Genomic DNA, 17,959 nt, shown 5'->3' with positions numbered 1-17,959 from the left:
TACCCCTTGGAGTTCATGCTTTCTTTACTGTTTTATAGCTCTTCAGTGTTTTTAAGGGTTTTTGTTGTTTGTTTGTTTTTGGGAATGTGAGAGAGAGAGTGTGTGTGTGTGTGTGTGTGTGTGTGAGAGAGAGAGAGAGCGCGTGCGCTCATGAGGCAGTGAGGGTGAGATGCAGAAGGAAAGGGAGAAAGAAGATCTTATGCAGGCCCCACACAACAGCGTGCAGCCTGATGCAAGGCTCAATTTCAAAACCCTGAGATTATGACAAGAGCTGAAATCTCGAGTCGGATGCTTAACTGACTGAGCCAACCATGTGCCCCAGGGGTTTTGTTTTTAACCCAGAATTTTTAGTTGCTTTTGGTGGTAGCGTTCATCCAAATTAGTCTGCCATTGCTGAGGGCAAAGCAGTTCTTGGTTTATATTTCAGAAGGATCTCTCTGGTGGTTGTAGGGAGAATGCACTGTGGAGCAGGGCACCTCCCAGTGCAAGGGCAGAAGCTGGAGGCCAGTCAGGAATCTGTTGTAATTCAGGAGTGGGATGAAAACAGTTTAGACAAGGGTATACTTAGAAGAAGAAACAATAGGATCTATTGATGGTTCAACACAGGATGTGACAGATAAAGAGTGAAGGATGTCTCCTGGGTTTTTGCATGGAGCAACTGGAAAAGGAGAAGTACTTTTTCTTGGGATGGAAAAGACTGGGAGGAAAATATTTGGGGAAATAAATCAAGAGCTTAGTTTAGGAAATGTTATGTTTTAGATGCCTATTAGGCATCCATGTGGAGATGCTGAGTAGGGAGTTGGAGAGGTGTGTCTGGAGTTTAGAACAGAGGTCTGATCTGGAAATATATTTGGGAGTTATCCGTGTATAGGTGACTTAAAGCCTATGAGAGGTAATGAGTTCATCTGGGAGGTGAATATAGATAGAAGAGGACGTTTACTCTCCCTCTACACCTCCTCTTGCTCTCGCTCTCTCGCTCACTCACTCTCTCAATATAAATCTTAAAAAAAAAGAAGAGGAAGTTTAAAGTTAAGCCCTGGAAACTCCGATGTTTAGAAATTGAGAAGACAAAAGGATATAGCAGAGGAGACTGAGAAGGAGTGGTTACTAATAGAGGAAAGCCAAGAGAAGTTAGAGGCCCTGAAGCTAAGAAAGGAAAATGTTTCAGAGGGAGAATAATCAACTATGTCATACGCTGCTGAAAGCAAGTTGTGGATTGAAAAATGACCTTTAGATATGGAAAGCATTTAATGTTTTTGGTGGCTTTAATGAGAACTGATTTAGGAGTGGGTATGAAAGTCAGGCTGAAGGTGGGCTCCACAGAGAAAGGTTAGGGAAGTAAGGATACAAGCTTACACCATTCCAAAGAGGTTAGAGAAATGGGGCAGTAGCTAGAAAGAAGTATGGGAAAGGAGTTGAAGCAGAAGCATTCTTTGTTTTAAAGATGGGAATTATTGGGGCGCCTGGGTGGCTCAGTGGGTTAAAGCCTCTCTGCCTTTGGCTCAGGTCATGATCTCAGGGTCCTGGGATGAAGCCCTGCATCAAGCTCTCTGCTCTGCACGGAGCCTGCTTCCCCCTCTCTCTCTGCCTGCCTCTCTACCTACTTGTGATCTCTGTCTGTCAAATAAATAAATAAAATCTTTAAAAAAATTTAAAGATGGGAATTATCATGACAAATCTGTATCCTGATGAGAATCTCCTGGAGGCAGGAGGAATTGGTGCAATAGGGGGACAGGGTATTGCTGGAGCAGAGAGGAGAAAAAGGGTCGAGTACATACATGCACAGGAGCAGGGACAGTTCAGTCATAGGAATAGGAGGCTCAGGTTCAAGTGCAGGTGGATTGGTAGAAGTAGTGATGGGACAGTGCTTGTATTTTCTCAAAGCAGCCAAGGTCATTTGCTGAGAGCAAGAGGGAAAGAGTGGAGGCTTGAATACTGAACATACATTTGCTTGTTTCTTCCTAAATATCTTCATTTTCAGTTAGAGGTTGGAGTAATTAGATTAAAATTTGTAGTTAGATTAAAATTTTGAAAACTTCCTTGTAATCATGTTTATTTTAAAAATTATTTCTTTACTTTAATATAGAACAAATACTGGTTATAAAAGAAGGAGAAATATCATTCCCTAATTGGGTATAAATGAAGTTTTGAAAGTTATAAAAATACTTTCTTTTGAAAGAAAATTTGGAAAACAGGAAAAGAGCCTCTCCCACCCCCAAATTATCTGTATTCCTACTGCCCAAGCAGAACTTTACTCTAGGTTCTTTTCATTTTTTTTCTTGTCAATACCAAGGTACTTATTTTTTAAAAGAATAGTTATAATCATTCTTTATAGGTGGTTTGTTGTTCTGTGTTTATCAGCTACCTATGTAAATATTTTTCCATGTCATTACATAGTTTTCATGACCACCAAATAGTTGGGTCATTTATTTGCTGAACAGTGCCCTATTGTTAGACATTTAGGTTAACAATTTTTGGTTGTTCCATATAATTATTTTGAACAAATGTTCCTAAGAAACTCACTGTGTGTCTACCTCTCATTACTTGACCAGCTGTGTCATATGTTTGAGTCACATAATTTAGAGAATAACTCTGGGTTGACTTTTCATTGTGACTTCATAGTCACACTGTGTTAAAGTGGATTTTCTTTTCCAATTTTACTAATTATGTGTTAGGCTTAAAGTTGGTGCAAGAAAACAGTGTGTGTCCTGATCTGTTACAATTTTAAGAATACAATCCTTATTTTATAATAAATTTAGAGTGTATATTCCAAGTAAGACACATTACATATTTTTAATAGATTGATCAGAGGATTAGTTTTGGACCATGGTGCCCGTCATCCAGACATGAAGAAGCGAGTGGAAGATGCATTTATCCTTACTTGCAATGTGTCACTAGAATATGAAAAAACGTACGTGGCAGTTACTCTTTGTAAATGTTGAAACTATATTTTCTAGAAGGGTTTTTAATTTTGATTAATTAATTGATTTAGAGACAAGTGGGGGAGGGGCCAAGGTACGGGACAAAGAAAGAATGAATCTTAAGCAGGCACAGGGCTCGGTCTCATGACCCTGAGATCATGATCTGAGCTGAAATTAAGGGTTGGATGCTTAACCAACTGAACCACCCAGGTGCTCCCTAAAAGTCTTCTTTAATCTCTTCTTTCCCTCCCAAATGTTTAGTGTAAACTCCTACCTTTCCCTCCTTTTTTTCTCCACTTTTACTCGCTCATTTTTATTAATCTTTTAGAGAGGTGAGCTCTGGTTTCTTTTATAAGACTGCTGAAGAGAAAGAGAAATTGGTAAAAGCTGAAAGGAAATTTATTGAAGATAGAGTACAAAAAATCATAGACCTGAAGGACAGAGTCTGTGCTCAGTCCAATAAAGGATTTGTTGTCATTAATCAAAAGGTGAGAAAGAAAATTCAGATTTTAACTATTTGTAAATGTTTTTCAGCATTTCTTGCAGTGTGGTCTCTGGACTCCTAGGAATTTCAAAGACCATTTCAGAGAGTCTTTGAGATTTAAAAAAAAAATGGCAGTTTCATTTGAGATATCTTTTTTTTTTAAAGATTTATTTATTTATTTCTTTGAGAGGGAGTGAGGAGAGAGTGTGTGTGGTGGGGAGGGGTGGAAGGAAAGGGAGAATCCGAAGAAGGCTCCCTACTGAATGCGGAGCCTGACGTGGGGCTCAGTCCCATGACCATGAGATCATGACCTGAGCCAAAATCAAGAATCAGACGCCTAACTGACTGAGCCACCCAGGTGCCCCCATTTGAGAATATCTTGAAGTGGTAAAACTTATTAAATTTTGATTAAATATGCATCCTTTTATAATTCTATGTGACAGAGTATGAAATCTGAATATCAAAATATGGTTGTCGTGGGTGCGTCTGGATGGCTTAGTTTGTTAAGCATCCCACTCTTAGTTTCAGCTCAGATCATGATCTCATGGTTATGAGATCGAGCCCTGTATCAGGCTCTGCACTGAGCTGCGCATGGAGTCTACTTTCTCTTTCCTCTCCCTCTGCCCATTCCCCATGGCCCCCTGCCTCCCTCATGATCACACTCTCTCAAAAATAATTTTTTAAAATATAGTTGTCTAGAGGGAGAGTTCTTGTATAATTGAGTTACAATTGTATAGTTGCATAATTATACATATGTATATATGTATAATTGATCCACTTCTTTCATGGAATGCCATTTTTACTTTTTTTTAAAGATTTTATTTATTTATTTGTCAGAGAGAGAAGGAGAGAGCGTGAGCATAGGCAGACAGAGTGGCAGGCAGAGGCAAAGGGAGAAGCAGGCTCTCCGCCGAGCAAGCAGTCCGATGTGGGACTCAACCCCAGGATGCTGGGATCATGACCCGAGCCGAAGGCAGCCGCTTAACCAGCTGAGCCACCCAGGCGTCCCGCCATTTTTACTTTAAAGAATAACTGGCAGGGGTGCCTGGCTAGCTCAGTTAGTAGAGCATGCACCTCTTGATCTTGGGGTTGTGAGTGCAAGCCCCATTTTGGGCAGGGAGATTACTTAAAAAAAAACAAAACAAAAAACTGACAGAAAAACTGTGGTTATTTAGACATGGGTATTTGGCAGGTTTCTCTCAAAAAGGAAGAAGCGGTTCTGTCACTTCAAGGAAAACAACTGACAGTGTTTGTTCCAAATAAATTTGAGCTTTCAAGTCAAAATTAAAATTTTGGGGGCGCCTGGGTGGCTCAGTGGGTTGAGCCGCTGCCTTCGGCTCAGGTCATGATCTCAGGGTCCTGGGATCGAGTCCCGCATCGGGCTCTCTGCTCGGCAGGGAGCCTGCTTCCCTCTCTCTCTCTGCCTGCCTTTCCGTCTACTTGTGATTTCTCTCTGTCAAATAAATAAATAAAATCTTTAAAAAAAAAAAAATTTTGGAAAACTTGTAACTGCCTCTGTGAACTTGACTGCTTTCCAGTGCTTAAAGGACTTTTCTGATAGTATTAGTGGTGATATTAGCAAATGTGATATTTTTGATATTATATACCTGTGAAATGTATCAACATTTGGAAGCTCTGCTTAGCATAATGAACCACTTTTTTCTAAATTAGTAAAAAAATGTATGATTAACAAAGACATGCCTGGGTAGATAATACATTCAAAGTGTGAGATAGACAAATGGATTTTAATATGAAAGAGTATAGAAAAGATTATTGATAGGTCCCATATTTCACATTGACATTAACCTTTAAGGAACTGTCATTTATTCAGTTTTGATATAGTATCAAAGAAGAATATCCACATGTATCTGGAAAGGCTATTAAAATATTCCTCCATTTTCTGATACATATTTGTGTGAGTCCAAGTTTTCATAATATACTTTAACCCAAACAAGGTATCACACCAAATTGAATGCAGAAGCAGATCTGAGAATCTAGATGTCTTCTATTAAGACAGACATTAAGAAGATACCAAAAACGAAACAGTGCCATTACTTTAAGCCTTATACTTTTTTTTTTTTTTTTAAAGATTTTATTTATTTATTTGACAGAGAGAGATCACAAGTAGGCAGAGAGGCAGGCAGAGAGAGAGGAGGAAGCAGGCTCCCTGCTGAGCAGAAGAGCCCGATGCGGGACTCGATCCCAGGACCCCGAGATCATGACCTGAGCCGAAGGCAGCGGCTTAACCCACTGAGCCACCCTTATACTTTTTTTGTTTAGGAAAGTATAGTAAATTTTCACTTGAAGATGTTATTTATGTTAACATAAAATGGGTTGTTTATTATTTTGAATGGATTAATATTTTAAACATTTCTCAATTTTAATTTATAGTATGACAAATATTATAGAATACAGTTCACATAAAAGCTTTTTGAGTTCTTAATAATTTCTAAGAACGTGAAGCAGTGCTAAGATCAGAAAGTTTGAGAACTACTGGCTTAAGATGTGCTTATAACTTTTATGCTAATTTGGTTTTAGGGAATTGATCCATTTTCCTTAGATGCTCTTGCAAAACATGGCATAGTAGCTCTTCGCAGAGCAAAAAGAAGAAATATGGAAAGGTAAGCTTGCAGATACTATGTATCCTATTTTTCAACAGATAAAATTGAAATGATCCCACGGTATTCCTTTTAGTTTATATGTAAACATTGTGAGCAAAATAGCATACAGATTCCAAAATACTGTCTTTAATTTCAATAAAGAATGGAAATGTCAAAAATCAAGACTTAAAAAAATATATAGACTGTTAACCTACCTCAGAACTTTGTTGAAGTACAAAGAAGGTTTTTATCTTAAAACATTTTTTTTTGAAAGGATGAATGGGCAGAGCACTGAGGACTTTTTTATGAAGATTTTATTTATTTATCTGAGAGAGAGAGAGAGAGAGACAGACACTGAGGAGTAAGGAGGGGCAGAGGGAGAAGCATACTCCCTGCTGAGCCCGGAGCCTTGTGTGGGACTCAATCCCAGGATCCTGGGATCATGACCTGAGCCCAAGGCAGCCGCTTAACTGAGCCACACAGACGCCCCTTCTTAAACAGATTTTAAAAGCAATACAACACAGCGAAAATGCTCTGTTCTGTGTTAGATATCTTTTCACCTTTAAGAAGTTAAGTCTTTAGTGCTTTCTATAACAAAAGCTATGGTACCATATATCATTTCAGACTCGCTCTTGCTTGTGGTGGAATGGCTGTGAATTGTCTTGAAGACCTTACTGTAGATTGCTTGGGACATGCTGGTCTTGTACATGAGTGTGCTTTAGTGAGTATCTCTGCTGACAGTGGTTATAAAGTGAAGAGTAAATCTTTTGCTTTTTTATTTTATTTTTTAAGATTTTGTTTATTTATTTGACAGAGGGCACAAGCAGGGGTAGTAGCAGGCAGAGGGAGAGGGGGAAGAAGGCTCCCTACTGAGCAGAGAGCCCAATGTGGGGCTCCATCTCAGGACCCTGAGATGATGACCTGAGCCAAAGGCAGACGCCCCACACTTTAAAAAAAAAATACTAAGTCTTTTAATTCAGGCTTTTCCTTTTGGTGTCTGAATAATCCACAGGACAGATTTTACAATTTATTGATCTAAATGTTTATTGAGAGTTCAAATATAACAACTGCTTTTTAACACATATTTAGTTATGTTTGATAAGAAAAATTCACATGAAGATTGGGTTCTATTATTATAAGCTGGGTCTTCATTTCATAGTAACATTAAGTATTAGAGTTATATCTTCTTGGATTATCGTCTAGGGTGAAGAAAAGTTCACTTTTATTGAGGCCTGTGTTAACCCTCGTTCTGTCACCTTGTTGGTTAAAGGACCGAATAAGCATACTCTGACACAAATCAAGGACGCTATAAGGGATGGACTTCGTGCCATCAAAAATGCCATTGAAGATGGTAGGCTCTTTTTTGTGATGGATATGCACCTTAATGTATTTTTAAAGTAGTAATACATCTATCATGATATATAGTATTTTAAAAGATATGAATGATTATATATATATATATATTTTTTTTTTTACTAAGATTTTTCCACTGGAATATTCTTAGTAACTATGCTGTGCTTTTTTTTAATTGAGAGAGAGTGTATGAGCACAAGTGGGGGGAGGGGCAGAGGGAGAAGGAGAAGGACAAATGCCAGCTGAGCAGGGAGCCCAACTTGGGGCTTGATCTCAGAACCCTGAGATCGTGGCCCCAGTTGAAGTCAGATGCTTAACTGACTGAGCCACCCAGGTGCCCTAGTTGCTGCCCTTTTAATTAACTTCTGTTTATGAAGTGAAGAAGCACTTAATTTGATGCTGTAGTATCATTTTTTTATTTATTTTTATTTTTATTTTTTTAAAGATTTTATTTATTTATTTGACAGAGAAAGATCACAAGTAGGCAGAGAGGCAGGCAGAGAGAGAGAGGAGGAAGCAGGCTCCCTGCTGAGCAGAGAGCCCGATGCGGGACTTGATCCCAGGACCCTGAGATCATGACCTGAGCCGAAGGCAGCGGCTTAACCCACTGAGCCACCCAGGCGCCCCTCATTTTTTTATTTTTAGAAATTTATTTTTAAAACCACTGGGGTGCCTGGGTGGCTCAGTCAGCTAAGCATCTGAGTCTTGATCTCAGCTTAGGTCTCAATCTCAGAGTCATGAGTTCAGGCCCAAGTTTGGTTCCATGCTGGGTGTGGAGCCTACTTAAAAAAAAAAGAAAAAAAAAAAAGAAATTTATTTTTAAAATCATGAAAAGGCTTTTCCAGCTTAGAACTCATTCTGTTGCCTTAGGTGCAGTGTAATTTTCAGAAAAATTAGGAAAGAATATTAGCATGTATTATTTACTGATAATTTATAAACTAAATCCATTTAAAATAGAATAATAAGCACATGAAAAGATGCTCAACATAATTAAGGAAAATGAAAATCAAAACCATGAAGAGATACTGTTTTATAACTGTTATGATGGCTATAAATCAGTAAATGTTGGCAAGGATATGGAGAAATTGGTAGCCCTCAACCAATTTTTGGTGGGAACTGCTGGAAAATAGTAGGGAGTTCCTTACAAAGTTAAACAGAGAGTCACTAGATGACCCAACAAATCAACTTTTAGGTATATACCTACGGTATACCTTAATATTCTTTGATCAAGTTGTTCTGGCTGCATTTGTTGAAAAGATTTTTCTTTTTCCAGTGAGTTGAGTTGCCTTTGAAACTTTTCATTGAAAATCAGTTGTCCGTATTTGTGTGGTTCTATTTCTGTGTTCTTATTCTGTTCCATTGATCTGTTTGTCTATCTCAGTGTAATATACTGTTCTGTTTACTGTAACTTTATGGTAAGTCTTGAAATCAGCAGTGTCAATCCTCCCATTTTGTTCTTTTTCAAGTTATTTTGGTTATTTAAAATCTTTTGCATCTTCATATGAATTTTAGAATTAGCATGTCAGTTTCTACCAAAAAGACTTGAGATTTTGATTGGAATTTCATTGAATCTGTAGAACATTCTGGGAATAATTGGTATGTTAATTTGAGTCATTGTATATTTATTTATTTGAGCCTTCTTGACTCTATCTCAGCTATATATATATATATATACACACACATATATACATATATTTATTTATTTATTTCAGCAATATTTTGTAATTTTTAGTGGCATATCTTTTTTCAGATTTATGTAGTTCATGAATTTTGGTCCTTTGGTTTATGATGTTTTTAAAATTTCCATTTCTGATTTTAAGATAGAGAAATACAGTTGATTTTTGTGTATTGATCTTAAATTCTGAAACCTTGTTAAACTCACTCATTCTAGTAGCTTTCTTATAGATATCATTGACTTATCTATATAAGTGGTATAAATGATCATGTTGTCTGCTAATAAAGACAATTTTACTTCTTCCTTTCCAATCTGGATATCTTTTATTTCTTTTTTCCTTTTATTCCGTGGGCTAGAAACTTCAATACATTGTTGAATGGAAATGGTGAGAGTGGGCATCCTTTCCTTGCTCCTGATCATACGGGGAAAACATTTAGCCTTTCTCTATTATGTATGAAAATTAGCTGTAGATTTTTCTAGAAGTCCTCTGTCAGATTGAGGAAGTTCTCTTGCTGAGAGTTTTTATCACGAATGATGTTGATTTTGCCAGTTGCTTTTCTGGTGATCTATTGAGGTGATTATATGTTTCTTCTCTGTTAGATTATTAATGTGGTAAATTACATTAATTTTTTTTTTTAAAGATTTTTTATTTTATTTATTTGGCAGAGAGAGATCACAAGTAGGCAGAGAGGCAGGCAGAGAGAGAGGAGGAAGCAGGCTCCCTGCTGAGCAGAGAGCCCGATGCGGGACTCGATCCCAGGACCCTGAGATCATGACCTGAGCCGAAGGCAGCGGCTTAACCCACTGACCCACCCAGGCGCCCCAAAATTACATTAATTTTTAAACGTTCAACCAACCTTACGTTCTTGAGTTAAACCCTACTTACCTGTGATATATTATCCTCTTTAAATGTAGATTACAGTTTTTAAATTATTTTTTTAAATTTTGGATATATATATATGTATATAATTTGTTATTTTAATCATTTTTAAGTGTTACAATTCAGTGGCGATAAGTTACATTCTTTCACGTTGTTGTGCAGCCATCACCATCATCCATCAATAGAACATTTTTCATCTTATAATACCAAAAATCCATAGCCATTAAACAATAATTCTCCATTCCCCTCTCCTCCCATCTCCCGGAAACCACTCTTCTAATTATGGTGTCTGTGAAATGGACTATTCTGTGTACCTTGTTTGAGTGGAATCATCCAGTATTTGTCCTTTTGTGACTGGCTTATTTCACTTAGCATGTCTTCAGGATTCATCCATGTTGTGGTATATGTCAGAATGTCCTTGCTTTTTAAGGCTGAATAACATTGCATTTTATATGTATATAAATATATAATTTTATGTTTATTTATATTATATAACTATATATATATATCTGAGATTAGGACAGAATATTAGCATCTATCTATCTATCTATCAACTTGGTGACTGCATCCTTGCCACCCATTCACATTTTTAAAAAGTTCCTTGTGAGGGGCATGTATACACACACACACACACACACACACAACCCGTTACTTATCCATTTATCCATTGATGGAAACTTAGATCGCTTCACCTTTTGGCTGTTGTGAGTAATGCTAATATGTGTATTGTCCTTTCTATATATTGTTGGACTTGATTTGCTAAAATACTAAAAGAATTTTTATATTTATATTCATAAGGGTATTTATATATATATTTTTTTGCTTATAATACCTTTATCTTTTTTGCTGTTAGAATAATGCTGGCCTCAAGAATGAGTTAGAAAACATTCTCTCCTTTTTAATTTTCTGAAAGTGTTGAATTCTTATGTAGAATTGTATTACTTCTTTCTTAAATGTTTGGTAGAGTTTACCAGTAAAGCCATCTGGGCCTGCAGTTTTTTTCATGAAAAATATTTAAGCTATAATCAGTCTTTTTAATAGATACTTTTTATTTTATTTTTTTGAGTTTGTGTCATTCAAGAAATTTGTCTGTTTCATCTGTTGAGATCATCAAACTGTTGCCCATGAGCTCAATCCTGTTTGCTGCCTGTTCTTGGTAAATAAAGTTTATGGGGATATAGCTATACCCATTCATTCAGGTATTACCTGTGCCTCTTATGTGCTGCAGTGGCAGGGTTGAATAGTTACAAAGGTGATGGCATGGCAAACAGAGTCTAAAACATTTAAATATGGTGTTTTGCAGAAAATTTGCTAATCCCTGATCTAAGTTTTCAAATTGATTTGCATAAGTTGTTCATAATATTCCCTTACTATTGTACTTTTAACGTCTGTGGAATCTGTAGTTATAAATATCTTTTTTCATTTCTGACATTGTTCCTTTTTTTGACACTGTTCATGTTTATTTCATTGATTTCCGCTCCAATTTTTATTATTTTCTTTTGTTTACATTAAGTTTCATTTGTTCTTTTCTAGTTCTTAGGCGGGGAGGCTGAAGTCATTTGTTTGAGACTTTCCTAATGTAGGTGTTTAGTGATACAAGTTTCTTTTTAGGTGTTGCTTTAGTAACATCCCACAAATTTTATGTATTTTCGCAGAATGGGACCAGGGAAGTTTTTACAGCTACTGGTAATGTTCTCTAATGTTCTATTTCTTAAGGTGGGTGGGAGGTACATGAGTACATTTATTTCCACATTTATTCTTTATACCTTATACATATAAATATCCTTCTGTGTATATTCAGTATTTCACAAGAACTTGAAAAAATTTTTTAAATTACTTTTTAATTCTGGTATAATTAACATACAGTGTTATATCACAAGAACTTCTAAAAAATGTCAATGGGTGGCAAGGATGTGGTCACCAAATGGATACATGACTCTTTTGAGCAATTATGTTGTACAGGGAAGCAGAGGAAGGGGCAAGTAATTAAAAAATAATGTGGGATAAAGGAGAGATTCTTTTTGTGGTGTTCTGTTTTAAAGATGGGTGATTCCAAGGCAAATTTATTGATTCAAGGAGAGTCATAAACTTTACGAAAACCATATCAGCAGGTATAAAAGTCATATCCTGTTGTGAAAATTGATGTTTTTAACCAGAGCTTTTACCTTAGAGTAATAAGAACACCTGTATTTTTCCCTCAGATAGCTGTTTGAGTTTCGCTTCAGTATAGAAAACAAATACTGTCATAAGTCTCAAGAATTCTATACCAAAACGGTGACGAAAGTATCGTGGCCTAAAGTTTTTTTTTTTTTAATTTTATTTCAAATCAGATACTACAATTAGTTTCCTGTCCTCCAAATTATAAATGACTACCTTTTAAATATAGTCATAAAGAACAAGATGAAGATGGAAGAAATGTCTACTCTTAACAGAGAATGAAGTAAGCTGCTTGCAGCCAGTTGTCTGTACCATGCCTAATTATTTAATGGTGTGTAACTTCAGAATGCTTCATAAGGCATCTGAGGAACCACTGAACTATGCAACTTACTTTATTTCCATATGTATTTAGGTATATTTTAGGTGTCGGCAGTATAATTTGAACCCACTTGAATAGCTAAGTGCTTTTTTCTCCGGTGTTTCTGTCCAGCATGCCTTGCCAATCTTTTCCCTCCAACAGGCTGTGTAGTTCCAGGAGCAGGTGCAGTTGAAGTGGCAATAGCGGAAGCCCTTGTTAATTACAAGCATAGTATAAAAGGAAGAGCTCGTCTTGGAGTCCAAGCTTTTGCTGATGCCTTGCTCATTATTCCTAAGGTACAACTATCCTCATGGCCAAAGAACAAGTGGTTAGACATAAGGGTGTTGGATTGTAAGTTGTCCACATTATCTAAGACCAGAGTAGAAAGACAGTTTTTTTAATTAACATATAATGTATTATTTGCTCCGGGGTACAGGTCTGTGAATCGTCAGGTTTACACACACACTTCACAGCACTCACCATATCACATACCCTCCCCAGTGTCCATAACCCCACCATCCTCTCCTACCCCTCTCCCCACCAGCAACCCTCACTTTGTTTTGTGAGAGTAAGAGAGACAGTTTTTATTTGCATTTCCCCAGGCACTTTTGTTTAAGATATGTTACAGTTAAGCAGGGAAACTTTTGGATAATAGCTCGGAATCCTTGTCAAAGTTTCGTGAAATAACTAAATTGCCCCTTTGCCTATCTCTGAGTGCAAAATTTGAAGTAAGTCCAGAAATTTCCTTCAAAAATGGTTCATGATTAATCATAATGAGAAAGTTTAGAACTTAAAATTTAACTAGACTTTAGGGTAGATTTCTTCTTGGTGGTGGTATCCAAAGTGTTATCATCACTTTAAATTGTGGGAAGTGAGAACTTCAGGCTGTTTAGCACTGCCAAATATAAGCGTGCTTTTGTCATTTTCATTTTAATACCTAGAAAAGGAGAGAAACCAGATATTCCATGTGTCGAAAGAAGGACAGAGAATTACCATTCCTTTTCCTTTGCCTTAATCTGGTTGTGAACCACTTAGAAACAAAGAAGACTATGTCAAAGGTGTTATTACCATGAAGTAAAAGATTAAGAACAGTGCTAGCAAAGTCTTTTTGTTAATTGCTTTAAAATTATTCATAATTTTTGGAATCTTTGAGAATTGGGTATCTGTTTTATCTTTGCCCAAAACAGCAAAGTCAGGAAGTGATGGTCCGGTAGTTGACACAAACCAGTAAGCCTGGTAAATAGTGGTGGTTTGGTTCTACTTGGAAATAAACCAGGTTTAGAGTGCTTTCGTCTCTTGTGCTCGCTTCGGCAGCACATATACTAGAGTGCTTTTGTCTCCATTCCTATTGCCATAGGTCATGACTGTCCTCATGTTGATGAGGACATAAAGATCCTGAAAATATGGAGGGTTCCTTTAGCAGGTGCCTAGGAAAAGCTAGAAAATGTGTGGCTCAAGGAAAAAGAAGAAATAATACCATTCTACTAATTTTCCATTTATTATTATTATTTTGTAAAGATTTTATTTATTTGAGAGAGCACGAGAGAGAGCAAGAGAGAGAGCGAGCGAGAGAGCATAAGCATGAATGCATAAGCAGGGAGGAGAGGCTTGATCCCAAGACCCTGAGATCATAACCTGAGCTGAAGGCAGATGCTTAACCTACTGAGCCACCCAGGAACACCCCCCCAATCCATTTTTTAAGAAATCCTTTGCAAGGAGGGAAATTAATATGGGGTGGGGATGAGGGACAGTAATGTCCTCAGAATTTAGTGTAATACACATGGGGAAGATGTTTATGTAAATATAAAAACTGCTAGATACATGAAATAATAATTTGGTTAACAATGAAATTCTTTGAAAGGAAATGATTACTGTATTATGAATATGTTTTCACAAGACTAGAGGGCAGAGCCTCACTTTTTATATTTGATACTCAAATATATATGTGAAGATAATTCACACACTTTTTTTTTTTTTTTTTTTAATTCTTCAAGGTTCTTGCTCAGAATTCTGGTTTTGACCTGCAGGAAACACTGGTAAAAGTTCAGGCTGAACATTCTGAATCAAAACAACTTGTTGGTATAGATCTGGATACCGGTAAGAAAGTGAAGAAAAATTAGCTGCTCGGTCAAGAAAGAGGTTATACTACAGTGACCCAGAACTTATAGTGAGGGATTGGAGATTCAGATGACTTCAGTATTTAAAATTTGGGTGCCTTTAATTTACTTTTGAATTTCTTGAAAGAAAACATTCTTTTAAGAAAAAGTTTTTGAGTGCTTGTTATTTGACTCTTGAGATTGACCAAGAACAAAAGAGACAAAACCCCCTGCCCTTCTAAACTTATATTATAGCAGGGAAGGATAGGCACTAAATAATTAACCTAGGGGTGCCTGGGTGGCTCAGTGGGTTAAAGCCTCTGCCTTCAGCTCAGGTCGTGATCTCAGGATCCTGGAATGGAGCCCTGCATCAGGCTCTCTGCTCAAGCGGGGAGCCTGCTTCCTCCTCTCTCTGCCTGTCTCTCTGCCTACTTGTGATCTCTGTCTGTCAAATAAATAAATAAAAATCTTAAAAAAAATAATAAGCTTAATAAATAAGTTCCCTGAGCATTTAAGGAGTAATAAATACATTGAAAAAAATAAAAGGACCCTATAAAGAAGACTATGAATGCTAGCATGAAGGGGCGGTAACAATTTAAAGAGAGAGGGTAGGTAGGGTAGACCTCATTGAGAATATGTCTGTAGAAAATAATCAAAGGAAGTAAGGAAGTAGCCTTGTTCGGGAACTGAGGAAAGAGTGTCCTGGGCAGAAGGAGTAGCCAGTGGCAAGGCCAGTGTCTGAAGTTTTTGAAGAGGAGGAAGATTAGAGAAGTAACAGAGAGATCATGCAGGGTATGGGGGCCAATCCAAGGACTTTGACTTTTACTGCAGTGGAAGAGGGAGCAATTTTTGGCAAAGCTGTGATGTGGCCTAATTACATTTAAAAGGATCATTCCAGTTATTCCATGGAGAGGAGTCTACTGAACAACTAGAAGGTTGGAATGGCCATTAACCACATTGGAGAACTGTGGGTAGAGCAGCTTTGGTGGAGGAGGCCAAGTGTCTTAGACTTTCCAGTGAAATAGACAGTTGGAAGTGTGAGTCTGGAGCTCAAGAAAGAGCTCTGGGTTGGAGATAAAAATGAGAGTCTTTTGAGTGTATATGGTTTAAATCCAGAAGACTCGGTGAGAATACTTGGGGAGTGAGTATAGAGAGAGAAGAAAAGAACCCAGGACTAAGTCACTGGCTACTCTAAAATTAAGAGCTCTGGGAAGATGAGGAAGAACCAGGAAAGTCAACAGAAAAGGAGTCACTAATGTAAAAGAAAAAACCAGGCTGAGTGTGGTGTCCTGGAAGACAAGTGAAGCTAGAGTAGTCAGGAGGCTGTGTTAAGTGTTGCTGATCCATGAGGCTTGAGAACTGACCACTAGGTTGGATTTGATAACATGGAGGTCATTGTGACCTGGACACTAGTAGTTCTGGTGGTATATTAAACACTGTTAGAATATATAACCAGTATTAACAGAATATATCAAGATTGTAGTGTTAAATAGTTTGTTTTTACTTTGCAGGTGAGCCCATGGTAGCGGCAGATGCAGGAGTTTGGGATAATTATTGTGTGAAAAAACAACTTCTTCATTCTTGGTAAATTCATATTAGTTAAAAGAGAAAGACTTTTAGGGACGTAATCAGTAACTTTAAAACTTGTTTACTGTTTTTGCCACCCTATAGTGAAAAATGGTTAAGTGTATGAAAAGGTGTCGTATCCAGTTACTAACACTAGCTTCTGTCATTTTACAGCCCTTTGTCCATTTTAATTCTAGCAGTGTCAGATTTGGAAATGTTTCCCTTACTGTTTATTTGAGGGGGAAGGGAAAGAAGAAGTTTACTGAAATTGTACTACACGTCTAGGTGGGGGAAAAGCAAATGATGTGCTAAAAATGAGCTCAGTTTTGCTGGTACATAAAGTCAAACTTTTGTTTTATCAGCTGAGGATCTGAAATTATAATACAACGGTGATGTTTTTGTATTTACAATAATTTCGTCTGGTAATTTCTCAGACCAACACATTAAAGAACAAAGTACTTTTAGTAGCTGGAGATTGCTGGGGGGGAAGATGAGAGCCGGTTGGTAGGCTTTACTTACCCTGTTATCTTTTTCCTCAGCACAGTGATTGCCACCAACATTCTCCTGGTTGATGAAATTATGCGAGCTGGTATGTCTTCTCTTAAAGGGTGATTGAGTTCAAAATCAACTCTTCCAGAAGCTGAGATTTAGTACATTTACATCAGCTACCATTATATAACCTGAGCCATTCTTAATTTTTGCACAATAAAAACGGTTTATATTTGCTGGCCTTAGCAGTCTCAATAATACTACATCAACGTATAAAGAACACAAGGACTTTCCTAGTAAAGGAATAATAATGAAAATATTTTTCCTTAAGAGTTCTAACTTCGGGGCTCCTGTCTGGTTCAGTTAGAAGAGCATGTAACTCTTGATCTTGGGGTCATGAGTTTGAGCCCCACATTGTGGGTAGAGATTACTTAAATGTAAGAGAAAAAGACTTCTAACTTCCTATCCTTTATTGTATGTTTGATATGAAATAATAAAAAATCACGTGCTTTTAAAACTTCAATTTCCTGAGTAACAGGTATGATAGGAGCATTTTTTGGGTTATAATATTTGGTCTTAGTCTCTGTTTCCAGAGAAAACAGAGCTTAGAAGCTTAGAGCTTCAGGGGTGCCTGGGTGGCTCAGTGGATTAAAGCCTCTGCCTTCTGCTTGGGTCATGATCCCAGGGTCCTGGGATCAAGCCTTGCATCGCATCAGGCTCTCTGCTCAGCGGGGAGCCTGCTTCCCCGCCCCCCCGCTCTACCTGCCTCTGTCTACTTGTGATCTATGTCTGTCTAATAAATAAGTGTCTTTAAAAAAAAAAAAAAGAAGAAGAAGAAGCTTAGAGCTTCTAAGACCATTGGAATTTTTGGAACTAATGAGTGTCTTTTTGTATGCTAATTAGTGACTATTGATGGGCCCTTAGGAAGGCAACTGGGTGCCAGAGGAACCAACCTTGTGGTCAGAGGGTTAGAACTTTCAGCCTCTCCCCACATGTCCCACTCCACCCCTCTACCTCTAGGGTAGGTGGAGGGGTTGGAAATTGAGTTACCAACCAGTCATGCCTATGTGATGAAACCTCCGTAACAGTTTCTAAACTGGGATTCAGTGACCATCCAGATTGGTGAACACATCCATGTGCCAGGAGAGTCGGCCCAGTCCAGCTCTCTTCGGGACAGAAGCTCCGGTGCCTAGGAATCCTCTGGACTCGTGCTATGTACGTCTTCCTTAGGTTGTTCATTTATACCCTTTATAATGTCCTTTATAATCGGCTAAATGTGTTCCCATGAGTTCTGTGAGCTTCTGTAGCAAATGATTGAACATGAGGAGGCAGTGATGGGGAACCCCTGATTTGTAGCCCAGTTGGACAGAAGTGTGAGTT

General features: G+C 37.6%; 1 protein-coding gene across 2 annotated transcripts in view; it reads left to right on the top strand.

The window, feature by feature from the left end:
* The window catches only part of CCT6B (chaperonin containing TCP1 subunit 6B), a 28,752-nt gene extending 11,893 nt beyond the window's left edge, over window positions 1-16,859 (top strand). The window contains exons 6-14 of one of the 2 annotated variants that reach the window (XM_044248400.1): window positions 2,801-2,911; window positions 3,250-3,409; window positions 5,944-6,026; window positions 6,630-6,726; window positions 7,209-7,356; window positions 12,591-12,724; window positions 14,423-14,525; window positions 16,036-16,108; window positions 16,630-16,859. In XM_044248400.1, coding sequence (XP_044104335.1) covers window positions 2,801-2,911; window positions 3,250-3,409; window positions 5,944-6,026; window positions 6,630-6,726; window positions 7,209-7,356; window positions 12,591-12,724; window positions 14,423-14,525; window positions 16,036-16,108; window positions 16,630-16,702 — 982 coding nt within the window. In that variant the 3' untranslated portion in view covers window positions 16,703-16,859. The remainder of the gene's footprint in view (window positions 1-2,800; window positions 2,912-3,249; window positions 3,410-5,943; window positions 6,027-6,629; window positions 6,727-7,208; window positions 7,357-12,590; window positions 12,725-14,422; window positions 14,526-16,035; window positions 16,109-16,629) is intronic. The other variant, XM_044248401.1, reaches the window with a different exon arrangement.
* Window positions 16,860-17,959: the final 1,100 nt, after the last annotated feature.

The sequence above is a fragment of the Neovison vison genome, chromosome 5 (assembly GCF_020171115.1).
Source record: "Neovison vison isolate M4711 chromosome 5, ASM_NN_V1, whole genome shotgun sequence".
Classification (NCBI taxonomy): Eukaryota; Metazoa; Chordata; class Mammalia; order Carnivora; family Mustelidae; genus Neogale; species Neogale vison.
This window is presented reverse-complemented; position numbering and strand designations above follow the sequence as displayed.